Source organism: Typopeltis vanoorti, chromosome 10 (genome assembly GCF_054136105.1).
Source record: "Typopeltis vanoorti isolate ZY-2024b chromosome 10, IOZ_Tvanoo_1.0, whole genome shotgun sequence".
In the NCBI taxonomy this organism is placed as follows: domain Eukaryota; kingdom Metazoa; phylum Arthropoda; class Arachnida; order Uropygi; family Thelyphonidae; genus Typopeltis; species Typopeltis vanoorti.
This window is the reverse complement of record NC_143558.1, coordinates 42,928,378-42,953,172: the sequence shown is the minus strand read 5'-3', so window position 1 is coordinate 42,953,172 and position 24,795 is coordinate 42,928,378. Positions and strand designations below refer to the sequence as shown.

Below are 24,795 nucleotides of genomic sequence, written 5' to 3'. Positions count from 1 at the left end.
TTAATGTCAAGTGTCTTACCATCACCTAATCTATCACAGAGAAGTGATGTTCATAATAGTAAGATTTAATAATATGTATTTAACTATCAGACCATTCTAGAATATACTACAAAAAATTATTATACCAAGTATTGTCAGCAGGCCTTTATGGAATTTAAACGTGGACTGCGACCAGTAGAAATGCGATTTTTCAGAAATTGATCTGGAGAGACATGACAATACTATATTATAAATGAAATAATAAGAACGACATGATTTTTATTTCTTCATGGTTCCATAAATGATGAATATCAAATCAATTGCTGGACCACTCGCAACGAATGGGTCAAAATTAATTACCAAAATGTATCACGATATATCAACCAGAAGGAAGGGAGGTAGGAGAGAGAGAGAGAGAGTCCATCGAATTAAAAGATGGACTAAGCAGATAATTGTTTAACTCTTGTTTAAAGGAGGCACCACATTTCAGTCTCTGAAATTCGTTTAATGCTTACCAGGGTCGGTTCGTGCATAGGCACTAAGTAACTGCAGAACCCCAATTTTTCTCGATATATAAATATATTTATTAGTTTATTTATATTTGCTTGTAATGTTTAATTTTATCATCAAAAATCCTATACAATTCTCTTATTTTGTATGGACACACAGTATAAAAATAAGAAAAAATCCATTGTGTAGCACTTAGGAGGGCGAAGGACGCTAGCAGCACTGTCTTTACCAAAGTGTCTTATTGCTTGTATTTGCTACACGCGCAAGGCATATACATGTCATAGTGAGATGCGAGCTATTAGCGTAATGCTGCACTGCCCGTCGCAGCATTACGCTAGCATTGTGCAGTTCCACTGTTGTTTATATGCAGTTTTCGCCAGCAGTAGAGTGTTCGTAGTGCTTATCGTGTTTACTCCATCTCTTTAAATATTTGGACATTACAATTAAGGACATAACATTTGGTACAGATTTTATTTTAGAATATTATTGGGGTTATGGTAAAATGTTTAATTTTTACCATTATTTTGATATTTTATCCAAAGGCCTGTGTAGCTCAGTGGAAATGGCTGACTATTTGAAAGAGACAGCAACGAAAGAAGAAGGATAAAGGCTCTGCATTATGAGGGGGAAACATTGCAAGAAGAAGATGCGACTTACTGAGGGTTTCGTACAAACACTTTACAGCTCTATTCACAGGAAAAGAATCTGATACCATTGAATGAAATAAATTCATGTCATTTCTACCCGAGATAACTAAAATGGAGGCTGAAGAGATTGATGCCCCATTACAATATCGGAATGCAAAAGCACAATAAAGCATCTCCCGAAAGGAAAATCTCCCGGAGCAGATGATTTAACTGTCGATTTCTACAAAAAATACTTTCAAAAGTTTGAAAACTTGTTTATGAGGATGATTAAACAAATGTTAGAAACACGGGCAAAACCAGAAAACTTCAACGGTGGATACATCACGTTAATATCAAAAGTTTCCGATCCAGAAAAACTGAAGGATATAAAAAAATGGAGAGAAATAACATTGTTAAACACTGACTATAAAATAATCTCAAAAATCCTTGAAACAGAATACAGAGATGTCTACAGAAACTTGTATCTCCTAATCAAGCATGTGCAGTTAAAGGAAGAAATATAACAGATACCATAAGACATCTTAGATGTATATACGAATATTATCAATTGACCAACAGACCATGCGTATTACTAGGTTTAGACATCTATAGAGCTTTTGACACAGTGAGCCATGAATACATCTTTGAAGTAGCAAAAGTATTAGGGTTTGAGACAAACATCAAGAAATGGTTAAAAATATTTTATGAAAACGCACAAAGCCGTTTAATCATAAATAAAAAACTTTCCGCACCTGTTCAAATCAATTGTTCTTTACGTCAAGGGGAGCCCCTCTCTATGTCCCTCTTTGTATTAGCAATCAAACCACTAATCAGAGCAATAAATACAAATAAACAAATTCAAGGAACAAATATTCACGGGGAAAGCGAAGCAAAATTGCTAGCTTATGCAGACGACATAACACTCACACTAGAAAATGAAAAATTCATGAAGGAAACAATAAAAATATTGGACTTATTTGCAAAGGGTGAACGAAAGTGAAGGGTGCCACGTCCTAAGGGTGAACGTGGCGAAATCTTGCTGTCTGGTGGTTAGCGACTGGAAAAAGGAACCAAAAATACCTGCTAAAATGTTGAGAAAAAACTACTTGCCGGTATTAGGAATAAAAATTGGACGTATAGACACATATGTAGATCAGTGGAAAGAGTTGTATGAAGCCATATTTAAAAAAATTAATAATATGCGAAACAGACACCTTCCCATGAGAAGTAAAGCTAGGATTTGTATGTACTTAGCCTCCAGACCGTGGTATAAAATACATAACAATCCATACCATGGACAGTGGGCGGATAAAATTCACAGGCCCTTTGCAATATGGGGTTCACAATATGAACCAATGAGCCAAACAACAATCTTTCACGAAATAGAAGCTGGAAGTCTCGGCCTAGTTAACATACACCTAAAGACCTTGCTTATCAGAGCCATAACTGCAGTAAAAGCACATAATAAATCATACCATGGATATGCAGTTGCTTTTCTACAAAAGTGCCTTCCTGACAAGGTGAACAGCTCTCTTCCTTCGATCAAAAAAAGAGACCACCCAGAATGTTCATCGAAATGGCTGAATGATACCGATTTATAGAAAAAAATTACAACATTGAGAAATTACTATATACGAAAACAAGAGCAATATACGCAAAGCTAACTAGAACCATTTTTCCAATACCTCAGCATCGAGAACAAAAAAGAGGGGAGTTCAAACTAAGTTCAGTGTTAAACAATATATTTCATCTTCCAATAAGTCTGTTATACAAAACCTTTTTCTTTAAAGTTAATCATGCATGGTTGCCAACCAAAATATGGGTTTTAGCAAAAGGAATACCACTAGATGGTCTTGCAACCTATCAATTCTGAAAAGAGCCAGAAACACTTTATCACGTGATCATTTATTGTAAAAAAGCAGAAGAAATCTCGAGTCTTGTGAAACAATCGATGACGCAGAATCAAATAATTAATGAAAATCTAATATTTTGGCTAAACGAGAGAAACTTAAGCAGAGTACAAACAATCATAATTATCATAACAATGTATACTATCTGGACATACAAGTGTGACCATATGCATGACAGAGCAGGCGATGCAAACATCCAAACAAAATTCAATAGATACTTGCAAGATGTCATGAGGAATTCTATCCAATTGAAAATGATGAACGCTGAGGAATGGGAATCCTTGGGAATTCACTTCCATCATGTTACCCTTCAAATAGCTGAACACGAAGAACATTCATAATTGTGTGTGTGTGTATATATATATATATATATATATATATATATATATATATATATATATATGTATATATATATATATATATATATATATATATATATATATATATATATATATATATATATATATATATATATATATAAATATATATATATATACATACATGCATATATACATGCATATATATATATATATATATATATATATATATATATATATATATATATATATATACACACATATACATGCATATATAGTAGTTTATGTAGCTATAGTAGTTTATAGGAGCTTCTTGGAGTAATAAGTGAGAGTTGGGTGTCCAGTGAGAACCAATCCATCTGAACCCCAATTATGTGCTGCCGTCCAAGTGGAGAGATACTATCTCTCCGAAAGACCCCATGCACCTTACATATTGTGTTTGGATAGTACCTTCAGGATTTTATCTACTTTTAGTTATTTTCTTAGAATATTATTGTCTCGTTGATATTTTCTTATTATTGTTGCAGAAATTTGAAAAACGTCGGATCCACCTTCTCTTTAACTTCGTCGGCTTTGTGAATGTATGAAGTTGTTATGCTTTCCGTTAGGGAGCAACGGCTGGCACGTGGCTATTAGTCTGATCATAAACGCATGTTATGTGTAATTTTTAGATTTAATGAGGGAATGACATTGCTTATGTTTCATCCATTTGAAAACGCGTGAAAGTACATAATAATCAGTAAGTTTGATTTATTTGAAAAAATGAAGTAAGTGAAGTTTGCTTTCCTTATAACTTCCATATTCATCATTTACTGTGTTTTTGTCATTATTATCGAATATTTCACGAGCTTTGTCGTGTCATGTTTCTTGTACCACGATGCCAGAAGAAATTACGACAAAGTGTGAGAAAGATTTTCTCGAATTTTGTTACCTATCTTCTAATGCATATTTTATCAAGTTGAATAATATATATTAGTTATTCAGCACAAAAACAGCAAAAAATTAAAAAAAAAATCTCTCTCTCTCTCTCTCTCTATATATATATAATAAACCGGTTTCCAACATAGGCGATTAGTGGTCCATAGCAAGCAAGATTTTTACTGTCTGGAAACTTATTGTTTCAGACAACAATATGATTGTTAGGGTTTAGGATCACGAAATGGCAGCAGAGATCCACTCTTTCACCGAATCCTGTAAAATCCCAGACCTGGGCTTACTTTTGTTGACGGCTAATCCCCGATTTCGAAAAGTTCATTCTCAGGATAAAAAAAAAAGCACCCCCCCCCATACTTCGTCAGATTATAAATTTAATTATAATCTTACTTCCTGTTTGTCATGTTCTACAAACCACTCTAACCACCCTTCTCTAATGCCAGAGGATGGTGAATGAGTTCAAGGAGTGTTATGAAGGACTTGAGATTAGTTGGACTCTCTATGATGAATCTTATAACTTTCACAGTGCCCAAATAATAATTTATACTTATGCTCAGTATTTCACAGTCCTGATACAACCTTGGTGAATTGCCTGTGGATCTTCCCCTCTATTTCCATCATCAACAGTTTTCTTCAATCCACTTCTGGATGAATGCCACCTCATGCTTCTTCCATTTTGGCTGATCTTGTGCATCTCTCCACCAGAAATGTGCATAATGTCTTTTTATCTCATCATTCCATTTTACTACTGGTCTGCCTAGTTTCCAATAACTAGTTTGTGGTGTTCATTCTGTTCTCTTTGTCAATCTGTTGTCAGACATTTTCATCACATGCCCTGTCCATTGCTATTTATTACCTTTTATTACTGGTGCAACGTCCATTACTTTTGTTTGTTTCCTTATCGAAGTATTATTCTTTTATCTTACTATGTTATTCCCAAAATAGCTATTTCCATGCCTTGCTGTTTCGTGTGAAATTTCATTTTCTCTTGTTTATTTTATTTTATTTTTAATCATTCTCCAGGTTTCACTATCATAGGTCATTGTTGGGAGTACACACACACTGGATGTTGATCTTTCTTTTAAGCAGTTTGTTAAATTGCCATTAAATATATCTGTATAATGTTTAAAAACTTTCCATCCTGTTGTTATTCTAGTCAAAATTTCATTTTCAAGTTTATGGTCATTTCACTATATTTTTCACTATTTTCACCATAGTATTTCATTATATTTTTCGCCATTTTCATTACATTATTTTAACTATATTTTTTACTGTTTTTACCATATTATTTCACTATATTTTGAAGTATTTTCATTGTATTTCTATGTCTCTCAGTTATTCTAGTAGACCAAATTTGTGCAGACCACTGATTTGGCAATGTAACCTAATCAATATTTCATACTTTGACATAGTTGCATGTTGACAACTTCATCCTCTCAGGGAATTTTTCAACTATTACAGAATTCACAGAGGTTTGAGAAGATGGTAACAGTGAATTTTGCAGCTATTACAATGTGTCTCCTAAAGTTCAGCCAATTAACCACTATTATTTCCTAGATTTCCTGCCTTGCCTTCCTCATGAAATACAACTTCATTATAATACACAACAGCCCTTTTCTGGTTAATCTTCACATTTTACATTTGGTAACTTTAAGTGGTTATATTCGTTCATATGCCAACAGAACTTGATCAAATTATCCTGAAGTGAGATCATATCAGAATTCTTTAGTACTATCCAATTTTGTATACAAACAACTGAATATCTCTCTTCAGATCTTGAACAACATCTAAATTAAAATGGTCCCAGAACACAACTTTGTGTCACAGCTCTTTTCTTGGAGACCCTTTCCTCCCCACACCAATACATCTGTCAGCCACATATTCTTCTACACAAGCCACCAATGTATCATCTATTCCTTAGTTTCAGCACCAAATTGCACCAGGTACAATCAAACACCTTTTCGAAATTCAGAAAAATTGATGTGTTTGTGCATCTGCTCTTTTAAGTGTAGCTTTCCTTCTGCTTTCAAACATAACTAGAACTCTTTTAACAAAGCATTCAATGGAACTCTCTTCTAGTTATATATTATCTATATGGATCACATTATGAAGGAAAGTGGTATTAAACATGATATTAAAATTGGAGATGTTAATGTAAGCTCTTTGCTTTATGAGGACGATGTTATACTTCTAAATAAATCCACTACAAGTCTGCAAGATTCCCTGACTGAATTGAATAACTGTTGTAATAGATATGGTATGAAGGTCAGCAATAACAAGACAATGACAATGAAAATAGGCAGAAGTATTCAAAATGTCAACTGCATTGTGAATGGAAAAACCTGTTGACAAGTAAAACATTCCATGCTTAGGCATGATTTTTAGTGAAGATGGTAAATTAAATATGGAAATAGACAGCAGAATCAACAAAGCTGGCAGTAGGTTGTCAATTGAATAAATTCATATGGAATAAGAGAGAAATTAATTGGAACACTAAATTATTATTATTATTTGTCACCTCCAGGGAATCCAAGGACTCATCGAGGGAGGACATCTACTCTACAACTCTGCTTCCACCAACTGACTGCAACTACACCAATGCTATCTACCGCCGACCACTACCATTAGTATTTCCACAGACAATCACAAAAATCCATGCCCACGGCGGAATTCGAACCCGCAGCCACTTGACTGGAGAGCTATATATAAGTCGATACAAGTCAATTCCACTAAGTTTCTTGCCCTGTTCGTAGGATTCATAGAGTAACTCTAGTTCTTTGAAATATTGTTTGAGGGATCTGTACAGTTCACACACAGTTTCTATATCAGTGTTTACACTTTGTAATTTCTAGCTTGTGGCATTCATTCTTGCGAGAATATCACCCCATAGGTAGGTCACGATCCTGGCCTCCAGTGACTGAAGTTGCCATATAATCCCACATGCTTCACGCTGCGTAACTTTCTTCTGGGTGGTCTCATTTTCAATTTCGGACAAAGTGGAAATTATATCCTTCCATCCGTCACGAAGACTCCAACAGGCATTATAACAAGCTGGAAGGACATTTGATTACTTTTGCAGAAGTTTCCAGGTGCTTTTTAGAACACTCCACCGATGTGTGGAAGATGTGAAAAATATGTACAGTTTCTGAAGGACATCAAAAAATGCGGAAGAGTGCCGACAGGATTCGGCAGTGCAAGTGCCAATTAGAGACAGAGAATGTCCAGCTCACAGTGTGAATCTGCCAATGGATTTATCTCAAGAATTCTTGCTTGCAGTCCTGTGTACTTGCCTGACATGTTACTAGCATTATCATATGCCTGCCTTCCGCAATTTGCTACATGAATTCCAAACTCGTTTAGTGAAGTCAATACCGCCTCTTGTAACTCTTTAGATTTGTGACTTACATTAGGAATGAAATGCAAGAAACACTCCATAGGAGTTCCATGTTCTTTCACATATCGTACAATGAAGGACAGCTGATCAGCATGAGACAAGTCTGGTGTTGAGTCAACACTTATGGAATAATATTTAGCTATTTTAAGTTCTTCCACTTTCTCACTTTTTTTTTACTTTCTCACCCATTATTTTAATAAATTCCTCATACATGGTAAAGGAAAGATAGGAAACGAAACCTTTCCTTTCGAATTTGATCCCTTTCTTCCAGAGCGCTTTTGGCAATGTGCTCTGCAAGAAAGGGATCAAATTCACTAATTAACTCTAGACACATCATTACGTTTCCATTATGCACAGAACCGAAAATGTCATCCTTTCCCCTCAAAGCAAGTCCTCTAATTGTCAATGTTTTTACAACTGCAACTACTCGTTTTAACACCGCCTTCCAGTATTTAATTTCTTCTTCCAGTTGCTGAGTTATTTGTAAGTCAATTCTCCCTGCAAGATTTGCTCTTTGTTTCAGAGCTATCAGACAGTTCATATGATTAGTTGCTTTCTCATGATGACTCACTCGTGCTTCTGCATTTTTCCAGTCATTAAATCCACTGACAAAGTGACTATCGTCAGTTTCCCCCTCCACCAAAAAGGCCAGACGAGCTTTCTGGTATGAGTAAAGTAAACAAGAAAATCTCTTATTATTTTTTTGCTATTAATCAGATTTCTCTCAATGAGTTTCTTAGAAACATGTCTTACTTTGTCAGAATAAGCTCTTTGCGATTTTGAAACATCACTGTCTAAATTTTGTAGAAGCCCGTTAACTGCAATATACTCGCATGTTATGTCATTTAGAATCCATTCAGCTGGGTCATTACTCACTATCACCTGTCCTGCCAAATTGTTGGGATTTGTTGTAGGCATGTCATTTGAAACAGATTCAATTTCTGTCTCGTTAACCACTTGTTCTTTTTCCAAATCACAATTACTATTAGCAGATACTGATGCAAAAAACTGTCCAGTTTTCTTGTCTTTGTTACTACTTCGTTAATTTTCACTTCCCTTTCTTTTCTCCTCTTCTTATATTCACTACACTATGTCACTTTCTATCGTCACTCATGTTTTAAAATTTAAATAGTAATTTAAAACACGCAGGAAGTATCGGAATGATTTACACAATTTATAACGTTTTAAAAGCAAAACAATAAAACAGTATTACCTCCACTCTGATGACAACATATGACAAGGGCATTGAAAACTCTAAAAATAATTTCAGATTTAGCACGTCTTAACTTCCACAAAGATATCAGGATATTGAAATAAAGAGTTGAAGGAAGGGCAACAATTAACGATACTGAAACAAAATTAATTAGCATCAATCTCTTCCAAACGCGATCCCTATTGCCTTTGTGTCAAGTTACCAGCAACAACACAGTAGTTTTCTGTGTACGTGTCTCGGTTTGTATAGTTATGCAGAATCTGATTACTTGCCAATATGCTTGCAGACTAAATGTACAATGAGGAAAAGAAAAATATTTCTCTACTTGTGAGTAGATGCAGCATATAAGGAACATGTTATAATTACATGTTCCTTACATGTTCCTGGGCTGTAACCGTTTCTTTAGGAAAGTATTGCTGATAACTTTAAATTCATCTTTAAGCGCTTGTTCATTGGAGCATATCTTCAAAGCCCTGTTTTTTTAATGACAGGGTATTAATGACACCTAGTTTTTGTGTTGGTGGTAGTAGGAGTTTATGTGTATATATTGGCCAGTATGTGTCGGTTTCTGGTAAACAGTGAAGGAATGTATCATTTGTATCTAGAAACGATACAAATGTAACATTTGTATCGTTTCTAGATACAAATGTATCTAGAAACGGAAGTGTGTTCTGCTTTTCAATCTCAATTGTGAACTATATGCGTTTATGTTGTTTGTTTAGGTGGCTGAGGAAAGTGTCTAGTGTCTGGTGGCCATGGGGGCCAGATCGCAAAAACATAGTCAACATACCTAAGCCAGACTTTGAGTTTTAAAGGAGAGGAATCTAGAGCATGTTGCTCAAAATGTTCCATATAAAAGTTAGCAATGGGGGAGGGGGGATAATGGTGAGCCCATGGCTGTGCCTTCTTTTTGTAGGTAGAAAGCGTTTTGCCATACAAAATAACCAGAACGTAATACATGCGTGAAGAGCACTGTGATATCTGGAGGGAATTTGTCCTGTAAAAGAATGATTGTGTCATTGATTGGGGCATTCGTAAAGACGGCAGAGATGTCAGAACTGACTAATAAATCATCTTTTTCTAATGTAATGTCTTTGATTATGTTTATGAAGTGTTGTGTGTTTCTGATAAAAGAAAGGATTGAATCAACAGCCTGTTGATTGGAAAGTAGATGAACTATCTATTTAGCAAGCAGGCTAGCAAATCTTTTTGCAAGGAATATAAATATTCTCATCATTATGATAATCAAACAGGTTTTTCCCAATCAAAGTACAATTTCCTGTCACTCTTCCGATTTCACAGTGGAGGCACGTGTATAACCTTGTATTATCAATTATTAAACCATATCTGGTGAGCTTAATGAAATTCTCATATATGAGAGTTTTATGTTCTGTTTGAAAGTATTCCATCTCAGAGAAATTAAAAAAATGCTAACTAGTTTGAAAAAATTCATTCCAAAGGCTTCCAGATTTTTGACTGTTTTTAATTGGATGCACTAATCATTAAGCTGCTGTGTGTTTAGAGTCTATCTGAATTAGGTGGAAGAGATTATGGTGGTTATACAAAAGTAAAACAGGCTATTACTGAACCAAATTACAGTTTACTTCCCTCTTTGCTTTCATAGTGTAAAAAAGAACAGAGCAGCCTGTTGAAATTTGTTTGGAGGAAAGGAGAGGTCAATTTAGTAGCTAAGATTTCATACTGTGTAAAGCATTTTGACAAAAGATGAAAATATTTCAAAATATTTATTGATCAAATATTCTGACAAATTATAAACTTTGTGAACACTCATTAAGGTTAATGGAAGAAGAAAGTAAAATAGTATAGAAGATGAAGATATGGAAGTTTGCAGATGAAACCAAAATGAAATTTAGGAGAAATGAAGAAAATTTTCACTAGTGAACAAAATGTGGGTGAGATATAGAGAGAGACAAAGTGGAGGACTGGAATAGCAGTAAAGTTATGAATATTGAGAAAGAGAGAGAGAGAGAAGATGAAGATATGGAAGTTTGAAGATGAAACCAAAATGAAATTTAGGAGAAATGAAGAAAATTTTCACTAGTGAACAAAATGTGGGTGAGATATAGAGAGACACAAAGTGGAGGACTGGAATAGCAGTAAAGTTATGAATATTGAGAAAGAGAGAGAGAGAGAACAATAGGCAGGAAAAACAGAAATGTTACACGAGAAGAATAAAAATTGAAGATTTTTGAATACAGCATTCTAAATTGTATATTGATCTCAGATATTATTGAAATATGTATCAAATATCTTATTATATCTGAAATAATTAAAATTTTATATTTCAAATGCAGTATTTTAGTTATATCTGGTTTTATGCTCATCTTCTTTTTGTCTGTAGATATTTTCTTTTGCCATAAAGTTTTTTTGTATTATTTTCAGGGTGAATGTGGATGGACTTCTTGTGTATTTTCCTTATGAGTTTATATATCCTGAACAGTATTCATATATGTTAGAACTGAAAAGATGTCTGGATGCAAAAGTAGGTGCTTTTGTTTTATTTGTATATAATATATTAACGGTGAGCAAACTGTGGCATGAAAGCCGCATGCAGTTCCCAATATATAGTATGTACCAATATTAGAATATTTTATTTTCTAAATGCTTTTAAAGATAAGTAAAAAAGATATTTTGAAACTTTAAATTTTTAGCTTTTAAATGGTGCTGGTCAAAAGGGTTGTTAACGTGGATTTTATTATCGTATTTGGTTGGTAAAAAGTGTTTTGACATTTGATGGCCTGTGTAGCTCCCGCCAAAATTAGTTCCAAAAGTGACTACTATAATTGCTGCATTACCCACCACCTCTGTTGCAGAAAATAATAATTTCTGCAGCTCTTGAACATTCAAAATTGTATGAAAAGTATTATATGTGGCTCTTATTACCAATGAACTTGCCCACCCCTGTAATACGAGGGTGGTCCAAAAAGTTCTCGGTCTAACAATGAAAAAAAACGAATTTATTATTATTATTATTATTACGTAACACCTCCAGGGAGTCGAAAGACTCATCGAGGGAGGGCACCTACTCTACAACCCTCCATTTCCGCCAATCCACCAACTGCAGCTATCTTCGCTATCTACACCAATGCCATCTACCGGCATTGGTGTAGATGATGGCGGCACCACCACTAGTATTTTCACAGATAATCACAAACATCCATGCCCATGGCGGGATTCAAACCCTCAGCCTTTTGGCTGGAGAGCTGATACGCTAACCACTCGGCCAACCAGGCCCTCATTTATAATTTCAAAATTATTTTTAATTTTCAACATAATCTCCCTTATGACTAATACATTTATTCCAACGATACTCCAGCGCCATTATCCCATCCCTGTAGCGGTTCTCAGTAAGATGTTCAAAATACTCCTCTACAGCTGCAATCACCTCTTGATTCGAAGAAAAATGCTAATCACCGAGGAAGAGTTTTAGTTTTGGGAAGAGATAGAAGTCAGAGAGAGAGAGTGAAATCTGAGGAATAGGGTGGATGTTCCAACAATTCACAATGCAGATCCCTTAATTTTCCATTGCCAAAACACTTGTGTGCAGGTGCATTGTCCTGATGAAAGATGATTTTTTTTTCTGCAAACCGGGTCTTTTTTCACGAATTTTTTCGTCTAGTCTGGTTAAAAGATCGGAATAACATTCCCCGGTTATTGCTTTACCCTTTTCAAGATGATTAATAAGCAAAATGCCTTTAGCATCCCAAAACACTGATGCCATGATCTTTTCTGCTGATGGAACCGACTTTGTCGCCTTTGGCTCTGAACAACCAGCTTCTATCCACTGTTTTGACTGCTGTTTGGATTCTGGCATGCAATGGTCAATCCAAGTCTCATCCATAGTAATAAATCTATTCACAAAATCAGTTTTATTCTTGTTAAAACACTTAAAGCACTGTTCAGAGATTTTCATGCGAGTGCATTTTTGATCTGCTGTGAGCAAGCATGGCACCCCATCTTGCACAAAGCTTTTCATGTGCAATTCTTCATGCAAAATATATCCTACACATTCTTTTGAAATGCCTACAGTCTCAGTGATTTCACACACTTTGACTTGCCAGTCATCCAATCCATATTGTGCACTTAATCAATGATTTCTGGTGTTGTTACACTTTTTGGACATCCTTCATGTGGATCATCTTTTAGGCTGGTACAGCCACATTTAAACTTGGTGGCCCATTTCTTAATTGTCGAAAACGAAGGAGAAGAGTACTCATAAATTTTTATGAACTTCGAATGAATTTCTTTTGGTGTTAAACCTTCTTTTACAAAGAATTTTATAACTGCACAATACTCAATTTTATCCATTTCAAGAGATACTGACAACAATTTTGCTTCAGACAGCTGAATAAAACAAACTACCATATTTGCCGGCATATAAGATGCACTTTTTTCTTTGAAAATAGGTCTGAAAAACAGGGTGCGTCTTATACGCCGATACTCAGTTTTTTATTACTTTAATTTCTGGAAATTTTCTCTGTTCCGAGTTACTCGATTTCTTTCTTGCTTCCTTGCCGTGTGTGAGAGCTTTCCAGTTATGTAGAGTTCTGTGGATGCGCATGTGCTGTCATTGACGATCAGAGCTGTGTCCTGTTCGTTTGAACTTTCCAATTGTTGTCGCAGTTGTGAACGGTGATAAATTTCTGCCGTTAAATTTTCTTAAAATTTTTTTTTAAGAAAATTATGGCTGAAAAACGTCAGCATTGCTACAATATTGCATACAAGCTACGTGTATGCTAAAGAACATGGAAATAGGGCTGCAGAGAGGCATTTTGGACTACCCCCAACTGAGAAAATGATAAGAACTTGGCGAAATCAGGAAGAGGATTAATAAAAGCAACTCACAGTAAACATAACCTATGAAGTGGAACTGTAAAATGGCCAGAACTTGAGGCAGAAACTGAATACTTGGATTTTAGACCATAGAAAAGCTGGACTTTCAGTGTCTACAAAAATGATTATTTATCAAGCGAAAGCGATAGTTACTAATAGAGGGATCACCAACTTTACTGAATCAACATCATGGTGTTCAAGATTCATGAAGAGAAACCAGCTGTGTATGCAGACTAAAACAAAAATATCACAAAAGATGCCAGCTGAATATGAAGAAAAAATTATTGAATTTCATCAGTTCGTCATTAACGTAAGGAAACGAGAAAATTTTGAACTTGTGCAAATAGGAAACATGGACGAGGTTCCACTGACTTTTGATATGCCCTCAAACAAAACTGTAGATTCCAAGAAGTGTTACTATTAAAACTTTGGGGCATGAAAAAACTCACTGTATGGTTGTTTTATCTTGCTGTGCTGATGGGACAAAATTGCCACCACTATTGATTTTTAAAAGGAATACGCTACCCAAAGAAAAACTGCTTAAAGGAGTCTTTGTACATGTTCATGCAAATGGCTGGATGGATGGAGGAGGAATGAAATTATGGATAGATAAAATTTGGTCTAGGCACCCTGGTGGACTGTTGAAGAAGCCTGCCATGCTAGTATGGGATCAGTTTCGTTCTCACAGAACAGAAGATGTTAAAAATAATTTCAAGGAATTGAAAACTCAGTTAGCTGTAATTCCAGGAGGTCTAACTGGTCAGCTTCAACCTTTAGATGTCTGTATTAATAATCCATTTAAGGGATTTATGAAGGAGAAGTGGAACAGCTGGATGCAGTCTTCAGATTTTGAGGTTACACCATCAGGAAGAAGGAAGAGGCCTAGCATTTCGCAAGTTTGTGAGTGGGTCAAAGCTTCATGGGATGCTGTGAAAACTGAGATAGTGGTTAAATCATTTAAGAAGTGTGGCATTAGTAATGCACTGGATGGTACAGAGGACAATTTGTTGTATGAGGACTCAGATTCTGATTTAGAAGAGGTTTCAAGTATCTCTTCATTTAGCTCTGGAGATGAATTTCTGAGTTTTGACGATGAAGATTAAAAGGTGGGTACTCTTTTCTAGTTAGATTAGGTATTTGTTGAAAGTAGACCTATTTATTACTTTATATTTGAAATACTGTAAATTCATTATGATATTCAGTGATAAAGTTTTTTTCCTAAAAAACGTGTGCAAAAAAAGGGGGCGCGTCTTATACTCCGGCAAATATGGTACTCAATAGAATGATTTGCAATTTCACATGGATGCTTATGATAGATGTACCAACTTAGAAAAAAAAAAAAATCTTGCACCTGTGTATATGATACTGTGATTTATATTCATTAACATAGTGTGATCTTCAGTTACTCAAACTCCAGTAATTCTTGATCCCAATAATTTAAACCAACTGGTTGGCTGAGCGGTTAATATATCTGCTCTCCAACCAAGGTTACAAGTTTGTTGTCATAGTGTGCATTATTTGAGTGTGAAGAAAAAATTCCATATTTAGTCTCTAGAGCAGAGCTTTTTTCCAGAATATGTAAAAAATAAATAAAATGATAAAAAATGTCCTAACCTGCCCATGGTATTAATGTATTCTAGATTTACAACCTTTGTGAATAGGAGACATAAAAATATTATACAGTTAGGGTTTCTGTCCTGATAGTTTCTGGTATGAAATTCCTGGGAATTTTTCTAATTTTGCTTGTCTACCGTCCCAGGGAAAAAACATTGAGATTTAAGGTTTTCCATAAATTTAAATTTATAAATATGAAACAGAAGTAGCTGCTTCTAATTGATTATAATTTTTATTTCAGCAAAATGAGTATTGTATCGTATAGATTATAGACGATTAATAAAATTTATTAAGCATTAATGAAACTATTCAGTAACTACAATTATTGAATATAATACAATTCAATAATTGTATTGTATTAAATAACTATTTAATATAATACAATAATATTATTATAGGCCTGTGTATCTCAATGGAAGTGGTGCTTGCATCCTCAGTTTTTGTCTCAGGAACTCAATAAAATTGACCATAGAACCCACATTATTTCAGATTGTAACATATCCTGTTAGGATTAGGTACCAAGAGATGGTGCCACTTGTTTTCCCATCTCTTCAACCGGTGATGTATTTAATTAGTGATAGACATGGGCCAGCTATCTTTGATTGGCTACTGGTGGAGATTGAACTACTGCCCACTCAGTCTCCAAGAAGTATATAGTGGCTAAAAGGCCTCGCCTACTCCCTATAAGGGAATAAAAAGTGTTAGCTAATTTTTTTTTATTTTATAATATTATTATATGATTATAAATCAAGTGCAACAAAACAGCTACACATAATAGACATTTTTGTTACATTTTTATTGCACTGATAGCAGGGGTTATTCACAAAATGACCCTTGTTATCAGGTAGTTTGTTAGTTTAATGAAAAACAGAATAAATAAATAAATGATTACTGTCAGTAGTGAATGTCCTTTTATTTTGTGATGTATGCTGAAACTATTTTTCATTTTTATTTTTAAATTTCGATGTCATTTGATAACTTATTGGTAAGTTAAAAATTATAGACAATTATTTATTTTAAGTTTTCTTAATATTATTTTATTATTATGTGACTCTTCCAAGGACTCATTGTGTGAGGGCACACTAATCCACTACAGCTCACCCTTACTTAATCCTCCAGCTACTACTCAACACACACTGCCATCTACTGCCCACCACCAGCATCACTAGTATACATTGTGTGTGTTCTCATGGCTGATTTGCCTTTATATGAGATGAAAAACCTGAGTTTCCAGAAAAAAAACCCCTGCTACTTCCATGTTAGATTGGCTAACTTTCAATTTTAATTAAAATTAAAATGTTAATTTTTCTTAATTTTCTTATTTTAATTTTCTTAATTTTAGCTTCAGAATGAAAATAAATCAATCCAGAGTTTATAAACACTCTAAGAAATGTAAAAATGAGGAAGGAGCTCAGTACAATTATTGTTCAAAGCAGATTTCATGTAAGATAGAAACACTACAGTAAGATGAGGCATTTAGAATGTATTCATGAATCACACGAGGAGTATCTTAAAAAGAATGAAGGCTCATCAGTCATTTTTAATATAAAACAAGAAAATAAAGTAAAATTATATCTTTATTGGCATTTGAAAATGAAATCTCATTTGAATACAATTGCCAGTGTTTTCTTTATACAGGAATCAATTCAAAAAACAGAATTATATATTACCAAATACCCAATGAAATATATTAAAGTTAATTTTGCTATGAACATAAAAAAAAAAAAATAGGAGCAATATCAAAACTTAAAGAATTAACAGAATCAGATCATCATTTTAGTCTTATTTTGGGTGAGTAAACTAATATTGGAAATAAAAGATATTTCAGTATTGTTGTTCATTCAGATGATGCAAAAAATTTTTAATTCAGGATTAGTTCATATACCCAGAAAATATTCATAAACTGATATTTAGACTATTGTGAATTTACAAATGAAAGGAATTTGAAATCATTTTGGAAAGAAAAAATTAAATAAAAATAAATTGTAGTTATGAGTGATGAAAAGAAAATGCAGAAATTTGGACACGAAATCTCAGTTGAAAATTTACACTGCCTTAATCACTTCATCTATTTAGCAGTTGCTAGCACATTTTATAAAAACTATAATAAAAAGTAAATATATTTAATAAATAATTTTCATGAACAAAAATGTATAGTCCTGGAACTTGGAAAAGGATGTCTTGACTCTGTGTGTGTGTGTGTTTTCATATCTTTATGCTATCTATGTTCAAATTTTTATTTTTTATCAACCACACGTGCGCGCGCGCACACACACACACACACACACACACACACACACACACACACACACACACACACACACAAATAGACTGCAGAACCAATAGTGAATCTGTGCTATATGTGGACATACAAATCATTAGCTTTTCAATGTCACCACCTTGACTCTGTAGACATTTGAAGTGACACAAAACCATATTTTCAGGAATTTTTTTCCTCTGTCTTCTGTAATACCAGTGAGCTCTGGGTTTTTGACCTTTCTCGGATGGGACTGCCATTAAAGAAAAGAATAACAAAAAATCTGTTTATATTCAGCTTGCTTGAACCTTTTAACTTTATATTATACAGTATAATAAAAGTTTCATAAATTGAAATTATAGGCTTATTGACACACTTGTATTATATAACATATACAGTGAATACCAAACATTACCAGTAGAATGGATTTGGCTGCTTCTTTTTTTTCTCATCTTCTCTGCCTAGTTTGCCTTAGGTCAGAGATCTCAAATCAGCTGGTTGGCTGCATTCATTGCCTTACAGATACCCACTGTCACACCTGGATTTATTCTTTCCAATATAAATTTTCTTTCATAACATATGCAGGGTCTATCAAACAGTTATAGAATTCTGCAGATGATGTGAAATTAATGACAGACCTGTGTTTGCAAGCATGAATTTGAAAATTCTGTGTTATAAAATGCAAATTCTTGTGTGTAATATGTATTCATTAATCTATAAAGGTACCTATGGAATACCTATAAACAACAAATTAAACGATAACCACAGTAATTAACATTAATGAAAGTACAGATATTTTTAATGAAAATACAAATATCAAAAGTGCTCATCACACATCTCAAAAAATTGATGTCATCAAATCTTTAATTAATAGAGCAGAGCCTCTGTAGCTCAGTCAGTATAGACAAAGCCCTTTGCTTGGAAAGACCTGGGTTTGATTCCATCCATGATGTGAGGAACTTTTATCTGGTCTCTATCGACTAAAGGTGAGTTAGCTGGTCTCATATGGAGGACGAGGTTTTTTTCAACCAGAAACTCAGTCCTTTTTCATCTCTCAGAACAGGCAAACTGGCCTGTGAACATGCACACGAAACTACAGTAAAAAAAAATACATATTTAAAGAATTTCTCATTGCAGGGCTCAACCGGTCTTAAAGAATGGACGAGGAAAATTGGTGGGAATCCCACATGTCAACAACAACAGTAGCAGTTAATACACCCTCTGTCCAAAAAGAAACTGAACTTTTCGAAAATAGAAGAAACTAGTGGCACCACCTGTTGTATCTTTTTGTTGTCGAAAACGGCATCCTTCATTAGTGTTGTGTCAACTGTTTATGACATTTGTTTCATTAGATTCCGAGTTATAGTGCCAAGAGTGACATTGTGTTTTGACGAACAGTCGGTTGCCACGATATTCATGCTATACGTGACGAATTCTTGCTATCAATCGCTTCAAAACTTCGACATAAAACTCGCCATTGACCATTTGGCCAGGCAGAATGAATTCTTTATGGATAATGCCCTTGGAATTGTAGAAACAAATCAGCATTGTCTTTACTTTTGACTTTTTTACGACTTCTTTTTGGATGCCCCTCTTCTGGTGGTCTCCACTCAGCACTCTGGCGCTTTGTTTCGGGCTTATACTCAGAACACCACATTTCGTCATGATTGTTTCAAGGAAGTTTGAGCAGTTACCTTACGAGCAGTTTTAATGAGGTCCTTGAAGTGTTCAATTCGATACATTTTTTGGTCGTCGGTCAACTTGTGGGGAACAAATCACTAATTCAATTTACAATGGCCCAAACTCTTGGTCAAAATATTGTGCATAGTCGATTTTGGAATCAACAATTCATCTTAAATCAATCTCACGGACAATTTCGGGTTTTCTTTGATGAAATCAGTTTACAGTTTTATCACAGTCATCATCATCATCAAATTCCTGCCATGTACCCTCAAGGGGTGTACAGGATACGATAGCACTACATGAAAAAAATTACATCATTATTAATTTCCTATCTACAATTTTCCTCCAAATCAGTCTGTTACTTGTCAAGACTCCAACATTATCAGATCTTATATTTCTATCATCTAAAGCACTTTGTACCGTATCAATCCACCTATATCTTGGTCTTCCTCTGGGTCGTTTTGCTGCCAACCTGGCAGAGAACACTTGTTTTGCTAATCTTTCCTTGCCCATTCTGTTTAAGTGACCATACCACCTGAGATTAGCTCTGCTAACGCATTCCTGGATGCTGACAATGTCAAGTTCTTTCCTAATATCCTCGTTTTTAATATGATATTGCCATTGATGCCATCTGTTCATGCCTATAATCTTTCTCAGGACTCTCATATCTGTGGTCTCTAGTCTTTGGTCAAGTGTTTTACTTCTGACCCAGCTCTCAGATCCATAAGTTAAAAAACTGGTTTGAACACTGTCTTGTATACAGCTAATTTAGTGTTCCGACTAATTTCTCTCTTATTCCATATGAATTTATTCAATTGACTTCCCACCATACCAGCTTTGCTGATTCTGTTGTCTATTTCTATATTTAATTTACCATCTTCAGTAAAAATCGTGCCTAAATAGCTGAAATGTTTTACTTGTTCCACAGGCTCTCCATTCACAACACAGTTGACATTTTCAATGATTCTGCCTATTTTCATTGTCTTTGTCTTTTTATTGCTGACCTTCATACCATATCTATTACAACAGCTATTCAATTTAGTCAGAGAATCTTGCAGACTTGTAGCAGATTTATTTATAAGTATAACATCATCTGCATAAAGCAAAGAGCTGACATTAACATCTCCAATTTTGATATCATGTTTAATACCACTTTCCTTCATAATGATCCATATAGATAATGAATAACAGAGGGGATAATGTACATCCTTGTCTCACACCAGATTTAACATTAAACCATCTTCCTGTACTTCCTTCAATTCTAACTGCTGACTTACAACTCAAATAAAGACTAAGTATTGCTTGATATAATGCCCCATTCACACCATATAACTGCAGCGTATTGAATAGCTTCTCTCTTGGCACCTTGTCATATGCCTTTTCCAGATCGACAAAACTTAAATACAGATCTCTGTTATATCAGTATGGAAATACCTCTGTAATTCTCACATGCAGTTTTATTTCCCTTTTTATATATGGGTACTATGAGAGCTCTACTCCAATCGTCGGGAATTCGTCCCTCTGTCCAGGCTTTCTGAACTATGCAGTGCAGCCACTGTAAGACTCTTATACCACCATACTTCAGCATTTCTGGTCGAATATCATCTACTCCTGCTGCTTTTCCACATTTCAAGCCTTTGATGGCTTTTTCTACTTCAAGTATGGATATGTATTCCTGACTGCATGCCTGGTCAGTGTTTTTTACCACTGTGCTGTCATCACTGCTTGTTTCATTTAGCAGTTTTTCAAAATAATTACTCCATACTTCAAGGATATCTTTTTTTCCCGTTTTCATGTCACCTTTATTAGCTCTAATTCCTTTTGCAGCACTCTTTCCTCCATTCTTAAGCTTCTTCAACAACCTCCAGAATATTTTGCCACCTTCTTGATATTTATTTTCTATATTCTTGCCAAAGTCCTCCCATGACTTTTGTTTAGCTAGTTTTACACAGTGTTTAGCATTCTTGCATTTGTCTCTATATTCTCTAAGAGCACAAGTTGACTTATTTGACAGGAACTTTTGGTATGCTTTCTTCTTTTCCTTCACTGCCTCTTTAACTTCCTGTGTTCACCAGGGAGTTCTGATTTTTTTATCCTTACAGACAACCTTACCACATGCCTCTCTGGCAGAATCAATCAGTGTTTTCTTCAGAGTTTGCCACTGAATCTCCAAGGTTTGATTCCTGTTCTCAAACTCTTTCATTTTTTCTTCAATAATCTTTGTGTAATTTATTCTACAGTTCACATCTGAGAGCTGCTCAACTTTTATTCGCTTAAAAACTTTCTTACATGTTATTCTTTTCAGTATGAAATTCAATTTTATCCTGCTCAAGACTAAATAGTAATCACTTCCAATTTCAAATCCTCTGTACACTCTGCACAAGGTCCTGCACAAGGGAGAAAACATCACTATCAACAATAACATAGTTAATGAGACTTTTCTTATTCCTTGCCTCTTCTCTCCATGGGAATTTGTGCACATTTTTATGTTGGAACATGGTGTTAGTAATAACCAGTCCATGTCCTGAGCAGAAATCCAATAGATATTTGCCATTATTATTAGCTTTGCTCTTTACTCCAAATTTTCCCAAAATATTTTTGTATGTCTCACAATCATTTCCTACTCTGCTATTTAGATCCCCAACAAGGACCAACTTTTCATTTTTCATTGTGTCAGTTGCTTTTTCTAAAGCCTCAAAAAATTCCTCCACTTCTACCTTAGTAGATTCTTCTGTGGGACCATAGGCACAAATAAGTTTCATTGTCCAGTTCTCCATTCTCATATTTGCCCACATTACTCTACTTGAGACTGACTGCCATTCAAGAAGATTAGCCTCGTATTTTGTGTTGAATATTATGGCTACTCCTTCTTTTCCTTGATTGTCATTGCCTGAATATAACATTTTGTATTTATTGCTCAGAAAGATCTCACCAGTTTTGGTCTTTTTTGTTTCAGTCACCCCTATTATGTCGATCTGGTACTTATCTAATTCCTCAGCTAGCTCCATTTCTTTGCCATTCAGGCTTCTTATGTTGATAGTACCGATCTTTAACTCTGGTGATGTTGAGTTGGGGTTTATTTTCAGATTTGTTCCAGTAGCTGACTTTTCGCTGTTCGCCCTGGTTCCCTGGCGAAAACAACGGTGGCCTTGTTTAACCGGGCGACGCCCCAGCTGGCATGAAATTTTGTCATGTTGTACCATCATTCTATATTTTGGTTTAACCAATAAGAATACAATTTGGTCTGCTTAAATCCCAAATTGCCAGCCCATCCTCGTCCGTTCAGTATCAAAGTAGATACCCAACAGGGTGCACCACGAGAAGGTGAGGATTGGACATTTGGTCAGAAGCCCTGGTTGGTTCTCCACATTCCTTTAAAGGCTATGTAGAGGTCTCCTCTCAGTTATACAGCTTTGACCCTTAAGCACCCCAGTTTAATCACAGTTTACAGTTTTATTATCATTCCCATCATGTATACAAGATATTTATACTGTATTATACAATAAAAATCAAGTTGTACAATATTATACAATGCAATTCAATGTAAAATATTATACAATACAATTCAGTGTACAATATTATACAATACAATTCAGTGTACAATATTATACAATACAATTCAAGTTTTGCAATTTAACATACAATATTAAATTGCTGAACCTTAATGTGAATATCTGTGAGATTGGACGGTATACCAGCACGGGCCTTACATGAAGCAGCTGAAGAATTGTCAGTGCCCTTGACCATATTGTTTAATCTGAGTCTCGGGTCTGGTTTAGTCCCGAAGGGGTGGAAAGAGGGGAAAATAGTTCCACTGCATAAAGGAGGATCCAAGACTGCTGTTGCAAATTACTGACCAATCAGCATATCAGGAGTTGTCGTCAAGGTCTTGGAGAAAGTAGTCAAGGGAAAAATACAGGAATGGATTGATGAAAATGAGATACTGTATGGGGAGCAGCATGGTTTTGTGAAGGGTAGATCATGCCTCAGTAACTTGCTCAGGTTTTATAACACAGTGACGGCTGAACTGGATAGGGGTAATGGGTTTACAGTGATACTGCTGGATCTGGCTAAGGCCTTTGACAGGATACCACATGGAATTCTAATCAGTAAACTGCAACATATGGGAATGGATATAGGGTTGGTGAGATGGATAGGAGGGTGGTTGATAGAGAGATACCAGAGAGTAGTTTACTCAGGAATAGAGTCCAAATGACGGCCTGTGACTAGTGGTGTGCCGCAGGGTTCTGTTCTTGGACCACTGCTGTTTAATTTGTTCATTAACGACATAGGAAAGGATCTGAGAGGAATGGTTCATTTGTTCGCTGATGATGCAAAGTTGGGTAGGGCAGTAGTGAATGCAGAAGATGTCAGAATTTTGCAGGATGATTTGGATAGATTGGAGGTCTGGGCTAATGAGGATGGATGTCAATTTAATGTGGCAAAATGTAAGGTTATGCATTTTGGGGTGAAAAGATTAGCAGCAGTATATCACATTGGTGGAACCGTACTCCAGGAGATTGATGAGGCCAGGGATTTGGGAGTGTTGGTGAATAGGTAGTTGAAGTTTAGGGGACACATCGCAAAAGTGGCTAAATCAGCTCATCAAATCACTTGGTTGCTGAAAAATACTTTAACAAGCAGAGACAAACAGGTTATTGTTCCTCTGTATCAAGTCTTGATAAGACCCCACCTAGACTACTCTGCCCAGATTTGGGTGCCAGGGTTTCTTCTTGATGGGGAGGAGGTGGAGAGGATCCAGAGATGAGTGACCAAGATGATAGCAGGTCTATGGAATGAACCTGCTGAGAACAGGCTGAAGATTTGTGGGTAGCAGAAATTGGTTGACAGGCAGAAAAGGGGTGATATGATTGAGACATTCAAATTACTGAAGGGTTTCTATAACATTAATTTAGAAGATATTTTTGAGAATAGGACTGGTGGCGGGAGGACTAGGGGACATACATGGAAGCTGGGCAAGAGCATGGTTAACAAGAGTGTTAGAGCTAGGTTTTTTACTTGGAGAGTGGTGAATGAGTGGAATAAGCTACCAGAGTCTGTTGTGGGTGCCATGACTGTGAATGAGTTCAAGGCGAAGTATGATAGATACTGTGAATGTCGAAGAGTTGTGATGGACATGATGTTTAGGGCCTCTCTCGATGAGTCTAAGGACTCCTTGGAGTCGCCCATAATAATAATAATAATATTATTATTATTATACAATACAATTCAAGTTTTGCAATTCAATATACAATATTATACAATACAGTTCAAGTATTACTATCATTTTCTGTTGGGTAATTACACTTATTTTTGGCTATTTATTTTGTTACAGTTAATAAATGTTTCCTTATATTACAAATAGAGTAAAATACATTTCGGATAGTTTCTTAGTTTATAACAAGTTACTGGTTTTAGTGATAAAGTAAGTTAGTTTGTGTATTTATGTATAACCATGGGCCGTAGCCATACTGGTTACTAGAGAATTAAATTAGATCGAAACAG

At 35.2% G+C, this 24,795-nt stretch overlaps 1 protein-coding gene across 3 annotated transcripts in view; it reads left to right on the top strand.

Annotated features, from left to right (window-relative positions):
- Positions 1 to 3,929: 3,929 nt before the first annotated feature.
- The window catches only part of Xpd (general transcription and DNA repair factor IIH helicase subunit Xpd), a 475,287-nt gene continuing 454,421 nt past the window's right edge, over positions 3,930 to 24,795 (top strand). For 2 of the 3 annotated variants that reach the window (XM_090399651.1, XM_090399652.1), the window contains exons 1-2: positions 3,930 to 4,109; positions 11,286 to 11,385. In XM_090399651.1, the coding sequence (XP_090255777.1) occupies positions 4,105 to 4,109; positions 11,286 to 11,385 (105 nt within the window). In that variant the 5' untranslated portion in view covers positions 3,930 to 4,104. The remainder of the gene's footprint in view (positions 4,110 to 11,285; positions 11,386 to 24,795) is intronic. The other variant, XM_090399654.1, reaches the window with a different exon arrangement.